The sequence below is a fragment of the Accipiter gentilis genome, chromosome 11, assembly GCF_929443795.1.
Source record: "Accipiter gentilis chromosome 11, bAccGen1.1, whole genome shotgun sequence".
Lineage (NCBI taxonomy): Eukaryota > Metazoa > Chordata > Aves > Accipitriformes > Accipitridae > Astur > Astur gentilis.
The window spans coordinates 13,343,150-13,365,635 of record NC_064890.1 but is presented as its reverse complement, the minus strand read 5'-3'; the positions used below and the strand labels follow the sequence as shown (position 1 = coordinate 13,365,635).

Below are 22,486 nucleotides of genomic sequence, written 5' to 3'. Positions count from 1 at the left end.
TCTGAGGAAGGCTAGATTCACTCAGAGCCTACACTACGGGCAATTAGGAAAAAGCCCCAGTATTGCAGTAGGTTCTCCCATGTACCATGCTCAGGAGGTATTTGGCTTCAAAAGATGCCATTTTTCACTGAGATATACAGTCCAAGGTAACCTGGTTAGTGTTCTGATAATACTGCTTGCAAGAACACAGGAGAAACTTCTCTGGCCTGGCCAGATTCCAGTGTAGGCTAGCCAAAAAGTCTGTTTTTGCAAAAAACCTGTTCCTTCAATTAGTATTATTTCATTCACTAATATCAGTAAGACTGAAATCAGTCTGCAGTGCTGCCAAGAGAGCTCTTGGGTTCTAGCAGTGACATGGGCTGCAGCTACCAGACACAAACGTGCCCTGCACTCCTCAACAGAGAGAAGTAGTTGCCTGTCCTGAAGGCAGAGTTCCTGCAGCTCTGCACAAAACTTAGGTGCATGGCAAGTCTCTCTGTAGACTTAATAATGATAATGTCTGACTGCTTACTGTATGTAGCCTCATCTCAGGCTTAAGAATTTAATGGCAAAATAGCCACTGGAGCAATGGTAGTTACCTCTTTGTAACACACAGTGATGAGAATCTATGCTTACACACTTGTCTTTCCTTTTGCTAAAAGGTCTTCTAAAGGGACCTATTTCTCCAGTGTGCAGACTAACTCCTCTTAAAGCCAACAAGAGTTAGGCACACACATCCCTAGGAGAAGTGCCCCCATAGATTTTAATAGAAGCACTGTTCAAATTTAATACAGACCATATAAGCCTACATTACAAAACAGTTTCACCAATAATAAAAGTACTTTTGAAATAAAATGCTTGCTGATAGTCATTAAAAACCTTCTATGCAATATATGTAAGAAAGATTTATCTAATGCTTTGCAAAATTATCCACAAATGTACCGCACAGTGCACAAACATTAATAAGAAAGAAGCAGCAAAACCGTAACACTACCACTTTGAAATGCAATGCAATTAATAGTTACTTCCATTAATACAGTTTAATAGCTACTAACTATTATTGATGCCTATTTTTTCAAGAATCCATATTCATTAAGGAGGTCTATGGTTTCTTTTTCTTTTATTCAGAAATATGGAAGCAATTGCACACTGTTTCACTGCTACTCAGAGCTATACAAGAAAAGATATGAAAGTCTCATTAGTGTGAATTTTAGGATAACTGGTCTCCTGCCATGACTTCCTCTGTTCAAATTTGTCATTCCCTGTGCTACTGAGACGTTACCATTTATCTTACTAACAAGATTTAGATTGAATCCCTTCATAAACTAAGCTATATATGTAACTTATTTTTTAGTTTACCTGCTATAACATGTAAAATATTTATTAAAATAGATTTTATACCAGATAAGTACAACAAGATGCTTAAAAAATATTTCAAGTTAATCCAACGTATAAAACAGTCTCAATGTGTAGGACAAAAAGGATGTAAATAATTTGAAGGTTAGTAGAAGAGTACATATCTCACAGCTAAAAATACGATACTCTGTAAGATGAGACATGCCTTATAAAAATGAATCTGGAAAGCAGTCCTTCCAGGAGTTATGGTAATATAACAGCAGTATTTCTTGCATGGTAACAGTAGTTTCTAAAAATCTCTCAGAGATTTTATTTCCTGAATTAACATAGGAAGGAAAACTGGCCCTCTCACAAGGCTGTTATGAAACTATCTTGCACAAAATACCGATTTCTACATAGGGAAGGTAGGAAGGGACAAGTGGCCAAGGCTGGCGGTGGGGAAAAGGGCAACATGACATCTAACAGCAAAGTCAGTGAAGTGGACAATGTAGCATGACACACAATATTTTTGATCATTAAGTATTTCTGGCATTACTAGCTAAGAACAGCAACAAAAATGAGCAAAGAATTCAAACAGCTCAAAAGCCAGCATGAGAATACATTTACAGACAACTCGTGCTGAGGAAACTGTTGAATTTATGATGTCATATAAAAGCTCATAATTTTGAGATGGAAAAGAAAAAGGTCAGCTACAAACCTTTGTTTTCTATCGGTTTTAAAGCAAACAGACCCAGGAACAAAAGAGCACTTCATAGAGGGATGGCAAGGCAAAACAGTGTGGTAAATTGGAAAGAGAAAATTGAAAGAGAATGTTTTAGCAGCATGTTGGACAGAAGGAGCTTATGTCATTGACCTCTAGGTATCAACAGTTCACATGATTTACATTCCCTTTGTGGGATCAAATGTCCCTTAAACTCACAAACACAAGATATACGTGCCATTTAAGAATACAGCAGGGCTAAAAATGCACACGTTGTCAAATGGATCAAAGTTCCTCTGAACATTAGAATACTCTCAAGAAATGGGATAAAAGGGATCAGGAGCAAATGTACAGTTGGAGTAACTGTCTGGAGAGGAGAAAGTATAGCAGGAAGCAGGAGAGCTGTCAGACCTTGTATCTCCCAATATCTCTTGTCAGAAACAACAGAAAGAAGCACACCTTCATGAACAAAGTATGCACGAACACACTGCTATTAATTCAGAGTACCCATAAGAAGCAATTAAACCAAGACTGGGTTCATTCAGGAAGTGATTGGAAGGAAAAAAATCACCAATGACTCAAGGATGTACAAGAGTAGAGACAGTAGGATGATCAAAAACCTCCATAAGTCCCAAATCAAAACCATACACCATCCTCCTAACAATTTCATTTCTTCAAACCCTCAGGACTGTTGACTAGAAAGTCCTGAATCGGGGATGAGCAAGTCAGAAGATACAGGGTCTCCAGTTTGCACCAGGTAATCTCTTAATATTTTGAATGAAGAACTGCAGAAGGAGAGTCAAAGCTCTAGAGACCTCAGTGGTGGGCTGAGGTTGTGGAACCGGGAGATCAGAACTGCCTGGGCCAGACTACTGTTAGCAGGGTGATGGTGCTGCCTGCAGCTTTATCTTGTGCAGCTTTCCCAAGGGAGAGCACAACTTGGAGAAAAAAGAGTATGAGCTTTCCTGTCCAGAGGAACTGAAAGACATCTTACAGCAAGCCTGGACAAAGAAAATTTTCATCTCTGTGGTAGAGAGATAAATCTGAGATCAGTCCATGCAAAGCGCACCGAGCGTGTAGCATTCCTTCCACTGAAGGAATGAGCCATTCTTGCTCATTTTGAGGGGCTAGGCTTATTCACTAGAATATGCAGAGATGTTTTTTTGTGAAATTTCTGGCTGTTTTGGAAATGATTTGTGTGGTGTACTGGTATCTGTTAGCAGCCTTCAGCAGTTATAAACTTCTACTGGGGTATATACAAAATCTGAGAAAGATACTCGGCCATCCTTTTATTCTCAGTTTACATCTACATAGTTAAATTCTCCCTCCTCATCTTGACTGTTTCTGCATTGCGTGTGGCCCACACTGTCTCCCATATCATGTTAGGGTGAAACTGGCTGCTGGCTTATTCCAGTCCTATGCCAGGAGTGGGATAACAATTAACCAGTATGGACAGTGCATCAGTTCTCTCCATCTCGTACTCACAGCCTCAGTTTCTCAGAGCCTGTTTGGATTCCACCATTATAAAATAGCCATCTGATGTAGGAACTTTGTCAGGCTCCCACTTTTTGCATTTAGTTTTAATGTTCTACTCACTGCACTTGTTTAGGAGTTGCCATATCTTCATGAATCAGTCCTGGATTGACTTCAGATTTCCTTAACAACGGTATTTAAGACATAGTCTTTATGGATCTACATTTGAATGTGTCCTTTTTTTTTTAGACAGGAACACTTCTGGGGCTGGGCTACTGTCTATAGGTTCATATATTTCAAAGATACTTTCCAAAAGAGATGGCATATGTCAGGTACCTGGAGAGCTTATTTGGTAGAACATGCCCAAACCAATTTTTGATGTCCTAATTAGTGAATATTTTGCTCTACATAATTTTTGGTACATACATACTGCTTCAACCACTAAGTGCTGTTTTTCAGTAGTTCTGGACAAATGCAGAATTTCTGCATTATCCAAATTCAGAAAGCCTGATTTTTGGGAGTTCCTCCACATTATTTCAGCAGCCTATAATCAATGCAAACTGCTGCAGAAGATGAGGATAAAGTGTGAAGTATGAATCCTTTTTTTTTTTTTTTAAGCAACACTTTTCCTCCATCTTTCCCTTTAATTTCATTTTTTTTTCAGTATCAGCAATCCTGTCAGCTTATAGTAATCAATGGAAACTATATGGCTGGTCAGCAAAAACAGATGCAAAGAAACTGAACTAAGCAGCGCATCTGTGTTTAGCAAAGAACCTGACTAATAAACAGAAAGCAGATTTTAAGATCTCTAGCGATAGAGTATCATAGTTGTCATCTCAACAAGTGCTGCTTCTTATTTTCTTAGATATACAATGGTATTATTTCCATGATTTTTGTTTTGTTTTGTTTTGTTAAACTAGCAGGTAAATTACTACTTCTGCTTTAGAAATTTTAAAATGAGTACACTACAAATTCAGTGGGACTTCCTCCAGCTGGATTGTAACCCATGACAAGTCTCTGTTTGGTGTTGGTTCAGTTTTCTTTAGTGGCCTTTTTAAAACTGAGTACTGCTATTCCCTCCACCTTTTTGAAACATGCAGTCCTTTCCCTCCCCTGCATACTCTGGCTGTTGACATCCTCAGCTTGAGGGACAATGGCTTTTTAAATGCTGTAGCATGCATACTATATGCATATGAGAGAGCATTTTTTCCTGCATAAGACGCTTTTTTCCTGTAGTGAGAATATATCTCAGCCAATGTCAATCCATTTCTTGTCTGCAAGGTAGATAAGATTGCTGGATGATAGAGAGAAATTAAGTCACTTCTTACTTAAAAAAATGGATTTGCCACAGTGAACTATGCAGTCAGGCCATATTCATATCAGAGACGGAATACATTGCAAGGCAACACACAACCTTATGCAAAACACAGGCTTCCTCTTCCACAGGCAGGAATAGTACTTTGGTCTTAATCTTAAAAATGAGACGCTAAAGACAGGATGCATAGGATAATGATGGAAAAGGATGGTATTATTCAAGTGTCATTATACACTGGAGATGATAAAAATAAAAATTGGATCCACGAGTAAGGAGAAAGTATGCTTTGCTTCACTATTGTCACAGGCTAAATATTTTAGAATCATAGCAGGTTTCTCTAAGTACTAAAATTTTGTTTTGTATTCAAATTATCTCACATGACCAGAACTTATCATCTGTTTCTTATTCATAACTTGTGGGGTAGACACGTATATCTGAACCAGACATTCTCGATTCCCTTTGTAGTTAGTCAAGCAGAATATATACTTTTAGGGTACACCTGACTTCTTTGAAACATCTACATTGGAATGACATGAATTGCACCCTAGAAAGGCCTATTTCTGCCCAGGGACTATAAAAGGAGACATGATGACTAGAATAGATATAATTACCTCTATTATAGATATATTTGGCCACATGAATTCCCTTTTCCTATGAACTTATGAAAAAACCCCAGGTTGTCACCTTAAAACAGTTCTCATATTCCTGTTAAGCTATGATTTAGCCATCTCAGGTAGAGTAGGTTTGTCTCATACTCTATTTTTTCACTTCTTTTGAATCACTCAAACGATCCTTTTCTTGAGAGTCAAGCAACTTTGCATTAAGGTATATTCATTATTTCTGACATACAGAAATTTCTGGTAGTAAACTTTCATTGGTTCTGTATTATTCCATTAAGTTTAATGGCTCTGTAGTACTTCCAAACAGTTGCTTTAGTCTTAGTCATTGTCTTACCATGAACAAAACATGCTTTCTTTCTCTTCTCTGCATTCCCTAAAGCAACCAACCACCCCCTGCCCCAGCAACAGAGGGTTAAGACTCAGGAACATGTTACTGCATTTGGATCCAGTATTTTGTGTCAGCTGAGCGAGGGTAACTATCCGTACCTCAGTGTTTGGCCTGACAGAAGATAAGATGGTCTAAATTTATACTGCTTTTATTGAGGGTTGAGCTCAGTTCAGTATCTCCTAACTGCCATGGCGATGTGTAGAAAATAACCACGGCTCTGTTAATATACCAGAACTTGTTAAACTATTATGTTGATCAACTGGTTTTGATCATGAATTGATGCTCGAAGAAGAAATTCTCTTGAAAGAAAGGAATTATCCTCGTGGGCTTGAGTATGTTGCTGTTTCAGGGTTTTTGTGCTACTGTCCTGCACTGATTGCTGAAATATCTATTTTGCTGTCTATTATTACTCAGGCTTGTTCAACACACTGGATTTCACACTCCACTTCTCTCTGAAGATTGGCGTTCTGAATTGTTTTCCTCTAGAGGGGGATTAGCTTACATTTTTCAAAATAAAATCCCATCTTTTGGGGTTACACTAGCCCTTCTAATCCCCTTTATACTCTTCTTTTGCTATGCAATTCTCCCTAATTTGTCAGCATCTTCAGAAAAAAACATTGCTTACTCCACAGTTCCAGATTCTTAATGGATGTTAAATAAAGCCAGATTTAATACCAACTAATATAGGACCTCTGCAACAATTAACTTTCTCCAAGTTCATATACCATTAGTGACACCAATCGGCCTTTACTTATCACTCTCATTTTGGTTTCATTCCAAAGAAATGTCAGATTCTGTCTCTTATAAATAGTTCTTTTAAATATAGATATGAAAAATACTTTCTTGACTATGTGAATCTACAGATATTTAAATTACCTTATGTTTATTATTTCTGTAATTTCATAAAATGTTACTATATTCCTTGTTCTAAGGATTAGTAGGTTTTCTAATAACAAACATTTGGCATGCGCAAACACTAAATCTTCACTTCCCAACCTCTACTTTTCAGAAGGAAAGTAATTAGTATTTTTTTATAGAATTCTTTTTTTTTTTTTCTTTTGAACCACAGAGTAACGTACATTCAGTGACATATGAATGCCTTTAGAGGAACAAAGATCTTTAATTAAAGAAATTCAATCATTATTCACTTCAGGTAATAATAAATTGTGATGGATGCTCATCTCAAACCGTTGAAGAAAATTTGGCTAAAATATTAAAAGCTATGAAATTACTTATCACTGTCAAGGTATTAAGACTCTTCTGTTGTTATTGCTTCCTTACAGATAAGTCTTGGCTCTCCCCTTCCAGCAGTGTATATTCAAGCTTACTGTGTCAGGCTGGTCAGCAAATCTAAGTTGCTAGAAGCTATTTTTTTTAAAACAGAGAAAAATACACTATGGATCTTTGTTGTCAAGAGAAAAGCAAAACAACTGTTGTACAATACTTTTACAATGAAGGAAAAGGAGGCAAAATGGTTTCTCAAAACCAGTAACCTTGTAAAGAGCTCATAGATTGTTCTGATTTTGATCTACCTTAATGAGTCAATATATACAATTATATCTAAAACTTGCAGCACTGCTTTGGGACTATGAGAGTTTGCTGCAGACACCATACAAGCTATTATGGGGTGAAAGGTCTGGAGCTGCTCTAGTTTGACCCTTGTACAGAGGTGGGACCGTTGACACTCAAAACACAAAAAGGAATGTAGGACAAACTGTTAGATTTTGCCTAGGATACTTAATTCAAGACACACTTTTCCAGAACCAATGGTGTTACCTCCCACAACATGGAAATTAATTTCCAATCTAGCACACAAGGATGTAGTGAATATATGTATGTCTTATGGTTTAGAACCTTTTACACACATTTTTGTAATTGTACAGACTTTCCAAACTTACCTCCTCTATGGATAATCAAAGAAGTTTCACTTCCAACAGGACATTCTTTAAGTATATCCACTACTTCTGCATGGCTCAGGTTCTGTACATTCTGCTGGTTGATCTCAACAATGAGGTCACCTTCACACAAACCAGGACATCCCTGAATGTCTAGAATTTGCTTCACCCTCTGTCCTGTAGGACTGTCTGCTATAGTGAAGCCAAAGCCCTGGGCCCCTTTCACAATGGTTAAGGTCATGAGTTCAGCTTGGGTGGCCCCAGAAGAAGCCATTGATACATTATCATCATGGGCAGGTGGTGGGAATGTGCTATCAAGCTGACTATCTGCTGGAATGGAGTGCAAGGAGTGTGGTGGTCGATCTGTTACGTCTGGAACAGACTGAGAAGTCCTAGAAATGTATTCCAAATAAGTTTCATAGTTATGTCTTCCATTTACCACTACCGGAGGCCTCTCCATTACTGCAAGGGGTGGCACCATGCTGTTGGCAGGATCTTCAGGATCAAAGGGCAAAGGGTATCCACGACATAGCACCAAGTTGACACTCTGACCAATAGGAACAGACTGGAAGAGTTTGACTACATCTGCGTGGGTATGTCCAAGGACACAAACTTCATTAATATAGACAATGACATCACCTAGAAAGAGAAGAAAAAACAGTGACAACATGAGACAATTTCAGTTACTGTGCATGCAGTGCAAAATTTTTTTTATGAGATAGAACTCTACTAAAAAATAAAATAAATTAGATCACCATACTAACTCAAATAATGGAGATGAAAAAGTAAAGTTTGTCTGCCAGCAAATGTAATACAAATAGACAATGACAGTACTATTTCTTTTCTGTGGGAGCTCACAGCTGGACAATTAAGCTGGGTCCAGACATACACCTTTTCTTAACCTTTCTTCCCTATTTTTTCAGCTCTTTTCAGTGTAGTCCACAGATTACTTTTTAATAAGATACAACAGAAGTTTATTTGGAGGGTTGGTTATCAGGAAATGCCATTGTTTGGTGAAGAGGTAAAAGGAAAAAGAAAGGAAATATTAAGCACTCCTGGACTAAAAAAATCAATGAATAGGGATGCAAGACTGTGCATGCATGTGCATAAGGAAATACTTTTTCCATTGATCATGATATTGACAGTTTCCTATTAAATGTCATTACTTGCCATCAGACATCCAGGACTACTACAGTCATTTCACATTCTAGGCATGAACTAAACTGTATCTTGCATATCACTGAGATGTTTAGTGGCATTTTGTTGTAGCCATGATGGTTCAAGGACAATGACAGGACCAATTTTTTAGGTAGGTATAATAGTTTTTTATTAGAAAGATCTAGGCAAATGTCTGAAAATCTGTTTAATATTACCAGCTAAACCAGCTGGTCAAATAAAGATACTACCTTTACCTCCAACTCTTGTCTCACATATAGTACAGAGCTACCAGTCAGAGCATATATGAAAGCAGAATACTTTGAGTCAACAGGCTATTTATGGGTCTCCATATTGCTCATGCACCAACCAACTTCTGTTACTAAAAAGTTCAGAAATAAGTTCAAGTTCTTTCTTGTTGTTAGAATGGATTTATATATTTGTAGCCATAAATAATTTTTTTATGGCACTGGTAAGGTGCATATTAAAATAAAAAAGAGTTATCAGTATAAATGATATTCAGAATAGTTTGACGAGCCACAGTCACTTTCCACTTTAATACAACAGTTTGCATCTTTATAACAAAGGAGAAGGATGTTTAGTTAAAGAACTCCACAAGTTAAAGTATTTTTCTAAGTGAAGATCATATTATCCTACCATTAATTAGGAACAAGAAATCATTTATACAGACAGCACTGTGAGGTGTCTACAAGGTATACAGTTCAGCAATTGGCCTATCATTACGTAATGTTTTTTAATGGTATTTGAAAATTCAGCAATAAAATGAGAATGATTTAGGGAGGATGAGGTGGTTTGTGTGGAATTGCTTCAAGTGTATTTATGAAATGATGTCTTTCAAGTACTTCAATCAAAAGATCTAAGCAAGCAAACTGAGGAAAAAAGAGCATCATCAAGATGCCAGTGCAAGGGCTGTTTCTCTATGACAACAAAAGGCAAAGGCTGCTTCTACGTGAAAATGAAATGGTCAGTTCCCACACGATCAGCCTGTTTAGCAGCCTGGCAGTAATTAACTGCATATGGACAAATTGTGATTCAGAGAAAGATTTCTTCAGATGATGTCTAGGGAAAAAATGCTAAGAGCGTTTGTTTAAATGTTTGCGATTATTATTCACAGAAACCTTAGGAGCTGGAAATACTGCCTTAAAAGTGCATCATAAATAGATTTCAAACTACAAGCAAAAGCAGTAAGGTCACTTCATAGTCAGTGCTGAAAGAACTCCAATGCTTCTGTCTCAAGCAGCTGAGAGTAAAACAGTTTTCAAAACTCAAGATTTAAAAGAGAAAAAGAATGTACTGTACTAAATTATCATGGCAATGGCTGCAATTCATTGTGATTTGCTCATGCCCTGGTATAGAAAGATCTTACCTGCATTCTCATGCCCAGCTTCCGCATTAGCAGTGAGGCTGACATTGCTCATAATAGGACTGATACTGTTCAACTGAGACCTCTTCAATGCATGTTCCTGTTTCAGTAGCTTGTGCCTTAATAGTACCCTTGCAACTTTTTAATCCATGCAGTCTTTATCTCCCTGAATGCTGGCAATGCAGATATATGGTGGGAGGAGACCAATCTGTTCATTCTCTCTTGCAATACTTAAGCAGGGTGCAAAAGGAATAATGCATTTATTGTGTTGGGTAAGTAAATCATTGTCTGTTTTCACCCCTTCACTTTATGCATTTGTACAGGATTAGCTATGATATAAAACTTAAACCAATATGTTTTTCATAAATCAGAAAATCAGATAAACTATGTGACGTTACATAGGTCTCCACTGAAAAGGAATTAGCTTGAGCACAAGGAGTGCAGTCAGGAAACACGCAGGCCAAGTAGCCCCTTTCCCTAGTCACTAAACAGGCAAAACAGCATTAGAAGGTTTTGGGTAAGAATATATGGCCCTGCATCATCCCTTACAAGACAGCAGAAAATTCTTCAGCATTTTCTGAAGCAACATTTTTAAAGGTCTTTATGGTTTCTGAGGTATAACGTGAATAGAATGTCTAGGGACACTGAAGTTATAACTCACTCACAGCTGAACCATTTGGGACCCATAATGCTGTTCTGTCATATGGAGAACATACGGCTGAAGGTTGAGGGATGGGGAAAAAGGCATGAGGTACTAATTTCAACTCAAAAAAAATAGCTACGGTGGTGTTAAACTGGGAAGAAAGAGAGTTTCAGATCATGAGACATGAAGGAGGAATAAAAGGGGTTAATTTCAGAAATCCTTCAAATAAATCTCTGGACTGTAGGAGTTTCTCCAAATCTAACTCATTTTCCAGGCTGAGAGTTCCTCACTGCTGACACAGAGAGAAGTACCCAGCATTTGGTAGGAAGAGAGAGATAAGTTAAGAGCATTACAGAGCCAGTGCCATGCTAATGCAAAGTTCAAAACCTCTTTAATTTAGGAAAACTTCCTGAAACATTTCTGTAGCATCTTTTCTGCCTGTTCTCTCCTGCTGCTTCTAATAATAATGGGTGCATATGGACAAGCATAATAGTGAACCCCTTTACAATTTCTGCCTGATTTTCTGAGCAAGCCATAGGCTGCCTCCAGAAATCACAGTTTCACAGTGAGTGGGTATCTTTGAAGTTATGCAGAACATTTATATTAAGCATCAAACTTTGCTTGGCTTTTAGAAGTAAACCTACTAAAATGACTGGAGCTTCCTTACAGAACCACAGAATGGTTGAGGTTGGCAGGCACCTCTGAAGGTTACGTGGTCCACCTCCCCTGCTCAAGCAGGGCCACCTATGGCAGGTTGCCCAGGCCCACGTCCAACTTTTAAGTATCTCCAAGCGTGGAGACTCCACCACTGCTCTGGGCAGCCTGTGCCAGTGCTCAGCCACCCTCACAGTGAAAAAGTGTTTCCTGATGTTCAGATGGAACCTCCTGTGTTTCCATTTGTGTCCATTCCCTCTGGTCCTGTCACTGGGTACTACTGGATAGAGCTTGGCTTCATCCCTTCAGGTATTTATAGACATTGATGAGATCCCCCTGAGACTTCTCTTCTCCAGGCTGAACATCTCTGTACTTCAATGTCCTCACTGTGGAGTGCTCTCCCCAATTTCATCTTCCTCACTAGCCTGTACAAACTCTACGCATGTCCTACTAACCCTATCTTACTTGAGACTGTTCAGGGATGAGGGAGACCAGGAGGGCTGGTCTATGGAAAAGGTATCTAAATGAGACTTTCCAGGTGAAGTGGCAGGTTTGATAGATACCCAGTAGAGTAGACAATAAATATCCTGTCCTACATCTCAAACATCTACACCATCACAAGAACAGATTCTGCTGTCCAGCAGCCAACACCCAAATTCAGCATTGAGTCAAAGAATGTTAGAGAATACTGACAGCAACCAAATTTGTCAAACTGTCTTACAATTACCTCTGCTTTACTTAAGGCTCTTGCATTTAACTGACAAATTTAGGAACATAGGTCTGGAGGGGACTTCCTGGATGGCTGAACTTAGTCCCCTGTTGTCAGATACAACACAGTATGTTACACTTGATGAAATTTGATGTCTTCTTCACAGAAATATCCATGAAGCCCCAGAATATTTCCCTTCTTTAACTAGCTTGTTTTGCTTATTAAAGTTTGCTGACCATTACTTATTTTGTCATGTAATGTTAATGGACTCAATGCCTGAATGCTTCGTTAAAGGTTACATTTTGTTATCTACATATTTCAAAGTAAAAACCAGTTCTAAACTATCATTATCTTTTGCTGGCTTGGTAACTGGTGAAGAAATTTGTGAGCTTCAACATCTTTAAAGACAGATTCTTACATTCCTCTCCACAACAGTGTTGCAGAGTTAAATCTGACACCCCGGGGATTTTCCACAAGCATTAATTCTGGAAAAATACTTTTTCTACACTTGAAGTGCTTGATCCAAACAGAATCTGGTTTACTGACATAAGTAATTTCATCACAAATAATCCTAATGTTTCATGTAATGCTACCACCTCCATTTCCCTCCTTTCTGAAGAACCTATATTATTCAGTGACTCCAGTTATTGTTTCTGCTATGTTTTTATTACCCCTAGAATGTCTGTATACACATCTTGCACTAGTAGGTAAAGTTCCTCCCTTTTCTTACCTGTGTTCCCACCATTTCTATACAAACACTTTGCTTATTTCTTGTTATTACTGTTTCTTGCGCACTCGGTTTCCTGGCTGGAATTTTTTATGGTACCTCAGTGAACTGAATTGCCTACTGGACTACCCTTATTATTATTTAGAATTCTTTAAACTTTGAATGCAGAGGAAAAAGTGCAGATTAGATCTTTGTTGTTAATTTATGATCACATTAAAAGTTTAGTAGAAACACCTCCATTGTTTCTAATGGGTTTTGGATCAAGCTCTTAGTATCTGTGTTCATGTGCTTAAAATATGACAGAATGCTGTGATTTGGTGGGGGGCAGAGACAGCTCTGCTACCCCCCTGCGGCCAGCACAAGCCAATAGCAATGGAGCTAAAACCAGCCCACAGTTTGGCAAGTCAGCACAGGAAGCACCAGCTCTACAAGACTCAGGCTGCATTTTTTTTTTGCTGCATTTATAGCCCAGGTAAACTCTGATAACTTCTCCAGCATTACTTATTCTCACTTGCATTTCTCAGCTGTATACTCTAAATCCTGCATCTGCATACTTTGCATGAGCTTCAGAACTAGCAATACATGAGTACTTTACTGTTGAAGCTTTCCCTTCACCTGCCCACCCACACTACCTACTGTCATTACCAGCTATTTCTGTCACTTCTTAGCAGTGACCTTGTCTTCTCTTTCTGCAAAGTGCTGCAAGATTGCTGGCACTGTAGCCTATTAATAATAAATCCAGTGGTGTTAGCATGTTTCCAGTACTGAGATATAAAACGGGGTAATTTTAATAACAATGGCACATGATCGATGGTCATGAAAGAGGTGAAGATTTGTCAGAAACAAACCATTTTTACATGTGCACATACAGTTACTAGTAGCAGTACAGAGAACTAGTGCATGAGAGATCATTTAAACAGTAGCAGCCAAATTGCCTTCTGAAACTTTGAATCTTCACTTCCTTCCACTTGCAATAGGTGTTAATCCAGTGTGTGAATAAGCAATTTTTGTTAAGAATGGGTGGAGGCATTTCTTTGGATGTAAAAGACTTCAAAAGGTTCTGCATAAACAGAAATTCTCTGTTTTCTTGTACTCTGACCTGTCACAGAACCCTGTAAAACCAATTTGGCTCTAGCTGCTTAACAGACAAAAGATAAAACCTAGGATCCTGCAGTTCATGGTAGCCTGATTTATCTTTTTTTGAAAAATTTGGCCCTACTTTTTGTTAACACTCATTACATAATCACCCTTATTTTTAAAATAAAAAATACTGAATTATAATAACTTCTTAAAGGAGATTGCAGTGTAGATGACTATTGCATATTAATACTGAAATACTTAAAAACACCTGTCAAGAAAATTCTAACTTATTTCTTTTAAAAAGGAACACTAAATTAACTGCTAAAACATATCAAGAATGTAACCTGGAGAGAAGTACATGCATATAATGACTAGAGCTACTGATTGGAAGAGCTAAATTTAAAATTGACCACTTTATTATTAGTTTTATAACAACTTTATCTGATAGGTAATATGGTGGCAGCCACAGTAAGATAAAAAGAGCTGCTGGGAGACATAATGCTTAGCTGCCTCTGCACTCTGAAATAATTTCAGGACCACTTGCTGGTGTGTGAGAACACTGAAGAGCCCATTAAAATATCTCTCTTTATATTAGAGTAGGAGAACCCTTTCCCAGTCTTCACCTTGTACAGAATGTTTTACCCATGTACTGACAAACTCTGCAAAGCTGACAGGTAACCACTATCCACAGATCCTCCTTTCAGTCACTGGACTCTGGCAACTGAGGTTCAGTGGAAAAACTCAGGGTAAAAAAAATTATTATTTACTAAAACTGACGAAAAGTGAAATCGAAATGTGTTTCTAGGCATTCAGGCACTCAGATTTGCGTTAGATAGATAGGCCTAAATCTTCCTCTTAGTGAAACCTGAGCAACAGATGTAGATCAGCTGTTTGTCACATTTGAAAGCCAGTAATTCTACAAAGTATCATTGTTGAAGTGGTTAACTCAGACTAAAATCTGTCCCTATCATTGGAAGGATAGAGCACACTGGGTCTGAACTTGGCTTCCTCTACAAGGGCCAACAGAAGGATGTGACACAGACGCGTGTCTGCAACTTTACCCAAGAAGCAGATCTGTTGAGTAAGCAGGTGCCATTTTTATACAATCAATTTTTCAGAACCCTTTTTAATTCTACTGTGACCCAATGCACATGCCTAATTAAAAAGCTGTCTATTCAAAATTTTTGTGCTTAACCAGCATGTATCATGTAATTACACCCAGGCAGATGTGGATTAGTAGAAGAAACTATTTACATTTTATTTGTATTTTGCATATAGTGGTAAAAGCTATTTAAATAGAGGCATTTAACTTTTTTGAGGAGTGGAATAAAATACATTCCAAAAAAAATCTAAAGACCTTGATTATTTGCTGATCCAGTAAACATGAAACATTGCAGATTAAAAACGTAAGTAAAGCAATAGCAAAGGAATACTTAAATGAATACTGCTCATAAAGTGCTATAAAGCAGGCAAATTCTCTTCCTAGCTAGACAGTTTTTTAGTTCTTCAAGTATCTGAAAGCATAGCATGGATGTTAAAACTGCCACTTTACAAAAAAGTAATTATTTAAAAGATGATAAGCAACTTGGAGGCAAGACCACAGAAAAAGGTCCTATTTTCAAGGCAGCCTTTTATTTACAAATTATGTAAGCCTGTTCTGTCTAGGTTTTGCTTGCAGGAACTGCTTGCGCATCCTGAAATGCCTGGTGTGAATGAACTGCGTGACAAAACATCAGTGGATCTGAAGAGCAAGATAAAAAAAGTATGCCATGTTTGCATAGCTATTTGGAATCTCTTTGAAAGGTGTCACTGTGTGCAGAGGCTCATGTAGAAATGAAACCCTTTTTTTTTCTTTAGAAAAAGGAGGTCAAAATTTACAACACATTTGCTTTTGTATGCACAACATTTTATTTCTGTATGCAGAGCATCACATTTATCTAGGTAATGGCTCCCAGGAGGAAGAAAGTAGCCCAGCCAGCCTCCCAGCAGCCTAAAGGCATCAGGGTATGGCAAAGCATGATGTAAATACCAAGCAGCCCCTGTCCCTGCCTGGGAATCCTGGCAATGTGTCACCTGTCCCCCGTGGACGACATTTGCAGCAGCATTGTTGACTGCACACCATTGCAACTGCTAATTCTTGACATAAACTGCCGTGAAGGAAAGAGGGAGATGAATGAGGTGAGGAACTAGATGGGGCATTTACAAAGAGGCTGCAGCACAAAGACAAATGTCTTTATATGTTGAAATATATATGTAACTGGGAGGTTTTAGTAACAGGCAGTCATGCTTTACTTGTGAACTGAAACGGTTAATAGAGGTTTTTTCTTTCTTTGAGTAATGCCAGCACCATGAGGACAAACAATAACTAGTCACATACTAAATTAGTATTTAGTGAAAGTAACAGCAGTTAGTTGGACACTTAAAAAACATGCGCAAAGACAGATGAGTAGGATTAGTCTTCATTTTAAATCTATAGAGGTACAACTTGAAAGTTCATTTTGATTTTACAGATATTGTGGTTTCTGAGGACATTCCCTGTAACTGGAGTGGGCATTACTGCCAGAACTGGGCAGTTTTAGAACTCTGTTATCTATTTACTAAGACCATGATTTTCATCACTGTTTGATCAATACTGTTTTTCTTGCTACACTCACAAAGAGTGAGTGCATCCAGGTGCCTAACTTTAGCAGCTGACTCTCTGAGACTAGTGCAAATCTGATTTCACTGTCAGTCAGGTCAATTAATTTAAAGCTAAGACTAAAAGTTTTGATCTGTGGATTTTTTTGTGTATTCATTGCCCAGGTCCACATTCTGCTGACCAAGCTCAATGGGAACTGCCAGCCCTCAGCACCTCTGAAAATCAGCATGCTTATTTCAGAGCCAAACCATGGATGTGGAGTCAAATGCCAGGCATGAAATCTGAAGGTGTTGCTATGATGTACTGTTTAGCAAGTTCAATCTATTATAAAAATATGCATCCAAACGCTTCCCATGAGAAATATTTAAAATTACTGTTGCCCCAGATGCTGCTGTTAACACTATAAATTCACTCCCAAACTTTATGCTGACGAATCCGATTCTGGCTAAAGATCTTGTGTCCTTAATCCTGCCAGTTGTGATGAACTGTGTGCTCATTCACTGCTTCATCTCAGTTATTAGAGTTTCTACTGTCTTGCCAAATTTGAAATTCAGAATATCTGTACGGGTGTTCATATTTGTACATATATATATAAATCCTCAAATCTTGCTGTATCTTGAAAGCAGTCAGCTAGATTTACAAGGTCAGTACCTTCCAGAGATAAAGACAAACACTTCAGAAGAAGTCTGGATTACTACAGGTTAATGCTTTTATGCAAAATTAACGACAGGAAGTGTTATATTTGTATCAAGCAGAATTGAAATGTATCAAAACAGTGAAATAATTTCCAGTTAAATAAGTGGATTTTTACTAATAGTCTACTACACATAAATACCTCAGTGCATTTAAAATGGAGTCACCTTTGATTACCAATTCATGAACAAATATCTTATACAGTTGTATGGCTAGTATATGAGTAATCTTCTACTTAAGAGTTTTATAAAGGCCATTCAACCTTTAGGTTGATACATGCTTATCTTATCTATTACCTCTATTTTATCTTTTTTGATAGTAAAATCATCAACATAAAAGTGACCTCTACTTCAGAGACCTTCTCACATCATTTCCATACCAAAAGACCTACTTAATAGTTTTTCAGCCATGTATAAACATATTACTTGCTTTAAAATTGTATGGCAAAGGGAAACAGTGGAGGTCCTTTTGGTTCTCTCAGGTTTTACTGTATTTTTCCAGGTTAATAGAGGGTAATGTATTATCAAACTGACCTTCCTTCCAAGCAAATGTTATCTTAATATCTCTAGAGCCTCCTTCACTGCCAAGCACTCATTTTCAAGGACAATATATTTTTATTCTTTGCAAAACAATTTAACACCTTCACCACTGAATAATTTATGCTTTCTTCTCCAGCCCATTCCTGAATATTACACTGAGTCTAAACTACAAAATTCAGCTTGCATAGCAATTTCTTGGCGAGATGAAGGATGCAAAATCATTAACACAAGTCCCACCAAGCCCCTTTAAGACTGCTTTGTAACGCACAGGAAACTCCAGCCTTATAATGGTTAGGAAAAGGTCACTTTTCACCCTTATGTCTGCATGGCTAAGAATCACATTCTCTTTTTATGAGGATTATCCAATCTCCCACTAGCTATTCTGCCTCCTTGTATGTCTCAATCACCTTCTCTATTTTCTGTTTTGGTTTGTAAGCTTTCTGAAAGAGAGACGAGAATTTGCAGTGCTCTTGTACAGTTTATAGCACTGAGGAGTCACAATTTCGCTGTGACTTCATTTCCACTGCAGTAAATGTTTGAACAACAATGACACCACTGCAGGGTAAATACTCTGTCATTTTCCAGTGCAATCTAGGCGTTCAGCTTAATGCTTGGATCTTAACACTTGCAACAAACTAAGCTGCATTATAGATACATTGATTACTGCTAAACAGTCAAATCTCAGATTTTATATATAAAGGGGCATTAATCCTCTGTTGTGTATGAGAACACACTGTATCTTCATCTTTAGAAAAAAATTCATTTTCTGGATGTCTGAATTTATTAATTTGTTAATTAGCTAATGAATACAAGTAAATTAAAATGGGTTATTATGAATGACTGTGATCCCGTATCAGACTATTTGTTCAGACTGAAAAAGCAGTCTCACAGTATGCCTGCCATCTCCTAATGTTCTCACTGTGAATCATCCCACGGGTGGCCTCTAGTTAAAAAGCCCTACCCAAAATTATCATTGTATCTAATTGTTCCTCAGAAGGCTATGACTTATTGTCATTATCTTCCATACAACATTTCTATCCTGCTCTTGAGAAAGTAGGTGGTACCGTCTCTCTTGAGAGCGCATTGCTTCTATGTCCATCAAAAATTGAGAGCAAGTTGTAGTCTCCCATCCAATTGGAGATAGTAGCCATAGTGACAGAAGGCAATTCATGGAAAATTTCTCAAGCATATTTTATGCACAGCTTACCCTTATTTGGTAAGCCTGAGAAAATGGTAGGAAATGGGACAGCCATTTCACAAACTGCCTTCTCAGAACTATCTGCTGCATGAGAAGTGCACAAAGAAGGGTAAAAGTATGTGTGCAGGGATGCAGTGCATTAGAGACCGGAGATAACTAAGGATGAGCAATGGGTGAGCATGTGTGCTGGGGGATACAGGAACAGAAGGAGCAGGCGGAATCTGGGATGTGAATGCCAGCAGCAGAGTGCTAGAGAAAGCAGAAAGGAAACTGATGTGCACTGGGTGCTTTGTTTTTCCCTGTTTTTAAAAATACCTTAACTGGCTGCATGTGTAAGACCCCTATCCGGCTTCAGGCAGGCACAAAAAGCCTACAGTATATTGGTGAATCCTGTTCCAAAAATCAGTGTTTTAAAAATGGATGGCAATTTGTATTACAATTGCTTTTGTTCTTTTTGCTTCTTATGACAGTTCAAGTATGAAATTATTAATTTTTCAGGCTTGTGTGCACACAATGCTCACATACATGCTCTGCCAGAAAGCAATTTCCAGACAAAAAACACAGTAAGGTGTCGAGTGTATGTATGAGTGATTTTTAGAAATACAGTGAAATGACACAGTCATAAATTCCAATGGGGATTACAATCAGAAGAAACTCAGCTAAGGTTAAACTAAAAAACCCGAACAACCATAGTTATAAAAATGAAAGCAGGGCTCCTTGTCTATTTTAATTCTTTCCACATTTACTATAATCAAGAAGATACAAGTTCATTAAAAGAAACCCAAAATTGTCTTTATGTATCACTCAAACCAAATCTGGAGCTGCGACACTAACGAGAGAGACATCACTATAAATAGTATTGTCCTACCAGCAAAGTTAAGCATGGCTGGGTGAATGAATTCTAGCAGGAAGAATGTACCTGTTCATAGGACAATAAACCAACGCATAAAATAGAACAAGCTTTTACAAGAATTGAAAACAAGGTACAAAATGTTATATTTACACAATATAATTATATATTTTTTCTAATTTTATACTGTTAAAAGTTTACATATTATGTTCCTAGTTAATATTAGAAGAATGAATCACAGCACTTTCAAACTGGCAGTCCTTTAGCTTTTCTCAGCAAGGAATCCCCAAATTGTTTAGCCTTGACAGATTTACCTACATCAGGATGAACCAATCAATCAATGTATTCAATGTCTAGTGAATCTGGAGTACTGTATACTACTACTGAAACATTATCAAGACTGGACCTTCAGGGTTAATAAATAAGTGGAATTATAGTTAAGCACTGTGAAGAAACAAATTTTGAAAACTTCTATCATTTTATTTTCACTGAGAATGAAACTATCCAGTCTTTTTACTATCACTCCAAAAATATGTATATTATTATCCCACGAGAGAACGATTTTAACAGCACTGCTAGCATTCCCATGGCAAGGAGTATTCAGATTAACAGGGGACAGTGTAGGAGGTTTAGGCAATGAAAGGGTCTGACACTATGCTGTAAGTCACTTTAGTACAATTATTAACACCACTTTTATGAATTATTTAATATGCTAGGGATAACTAATGTGAAACACTTTTCAATGCGCTTATATGTTGTTATATGATAAAGACCATAAAAAGAGAGGACACTAACTTTGGTATGTGCAGTGTACATATTCATTTTCTTTCTCAGACTTCACTGTCCTCCAGGATTTATTGCAATGACCTGCGGACTAAATGCTGAATACCATAAAGCACTCATGGTAGAACTCATCTAAAAGGTACTTCTGGAAAACAGAGGTATGCATATTTTCACACTTACTCATACAGCTTCATCTAGCTTCAAAAAGAGTAGTTATTGAGGAGAATCAGTGGTCCATCTAGTCTAAGACCTGGAGGGTGTGTTTGGGATTCTGAGGCAATCCTGAACTTATATAACTGCAAGCATAGAAGTTTCTCTGGTGCAGTGTTGCTGGTAACCATAGGTGGCACATTTTCCTCCAGCCGTGTTCACTTGGGCTTGAAGGCACAGGACAGCCTTTAGTCTGACAGAGCTGAGAACATCTGCCTCTATGTCCACATTTAGGCTGTTGCTATCAGAAGGAGCTCCACAGCATGAGGGATTGCTTGAGGCCAGCCTAGCACAAGAGGACTGGGAACAGTGGAGCTGATAGTGTCGTTTACGTGACATGGAAATAAAGAAAAAAGCAAACACTAGCAGCAACGGAGGGAGAAACTTTATGACATGGAGAAAGTGTAGGATAAATCCCTCCAATATTGGTGGCTACTGTCCCACATGCTGGCCAAAGAAGGTGAAAGGTACTTCTGTATTTGCACAGTCCTTGCCTTAGGATTTGCATAATCTTACAAAGAGCATGTTCCCCAAACTTATCAGTGACTGTGTCCTGGCATTCAAAAAATGATACCATCATTAAAATAAGTAATGATGTCAAAGATGAGGTTTAGGTCCAGTTGCAGGTCTTCTGCATGCACAGGGAAGAACTGTTTGCATGTACCAGATGTGCTTCTCCTCCACTAGGGTCTAGTCAGGTTCTACTTTGGATTTTAGTTAAATGTTTTCCCAACTTGGTTTTTACCCACTCTCTACATTTCTTCTACTGAAGGATTCTCCCCCTCCCCCCAACTATGCAAAGAAGTAGAAGAAGTGTACTTGTCTGTATGGTTATTTTCGTGTAGTTAAAGGCAATGTGCAAAAGCAAGACTGTTTAAGATGACTGATAATATATTCTTCTTTTTCACTTACACAAATAGAATCCATTTGGGAAGGATGCTCTCAAGGCATAACAAAGATTTTGAATACCTAAGTAAGACCCAGATGTGCTCAGATACCAACAAGACGTGAAAGAGATTAAAAGCTGTCGCCATTAAAAGAGAAATTAGTTATGTGAGCATTCTGCAATTTCCTCAAATCCCTCACTCTCCCAAATTAAAAAACAGACGTGCTGCCTAATTCAAACACAAAAAGACGAGGTGTGCCTTCATCTAATAGCAAATTAATACTGTTGCATCAAATTGACTGAAATGTAAAGATGTGAAAGAAAAAGGAATAAAAATTACACAAGCTTAAAGTGATTTCCCTCTTTTCCAGCTAAATCAGGATTTAAAGGAACACCTAATTCCATCACTGATAGCAATATAATAGTAAGACTGCAGTGCATGAGAAATTTAAATTACTCTGAAAGAATAGGTTCGATATATAGCCTGTCCCTAAAAACTGCTATTGCAAGATGCAAACAGAGGTCACAAAGAAGTCATGGTAGCCCATGTAATTTCTAAGATTTGGGAGAAGAACTTGCTGCCACTGCAAGGAGTAAAAATCTTGCTGAAG

General features: G+C 37.9%; 1 protein-coding gene across 11 annotated transcripts in view; it reads right to left on the bottom strand.

The window, feature by feature from the left end:
* MAGI2 (membrane associated guanylate kinase, WW and PDZ domain containing 2) overlaps window positions 1–22,486 on the bottom strand; it is a 763,702-nt gene that overhangs the window by 113,674 nt on the left and 627,542 nt on the right. For 10 of the 11 annotated variants that reach the window (XM_049814030.1, XM_049814031.1, XM_049814020.1 and 7 more), the window contains one exon: window positions 7,730–8,365. The exons of the other annotated variant lie outside the window; for it this stretch is intronic. In XM_049814030.1, the coding sequence (XP_049669987.1) occupies window positions 7,730–8,365 (636 nt within the window). The remainder of the gene's footprint in view (window positions 1–7,729; window positions 8,366–22,486) is intronic. 11 annotated transcript variants of the gene reach the window in all.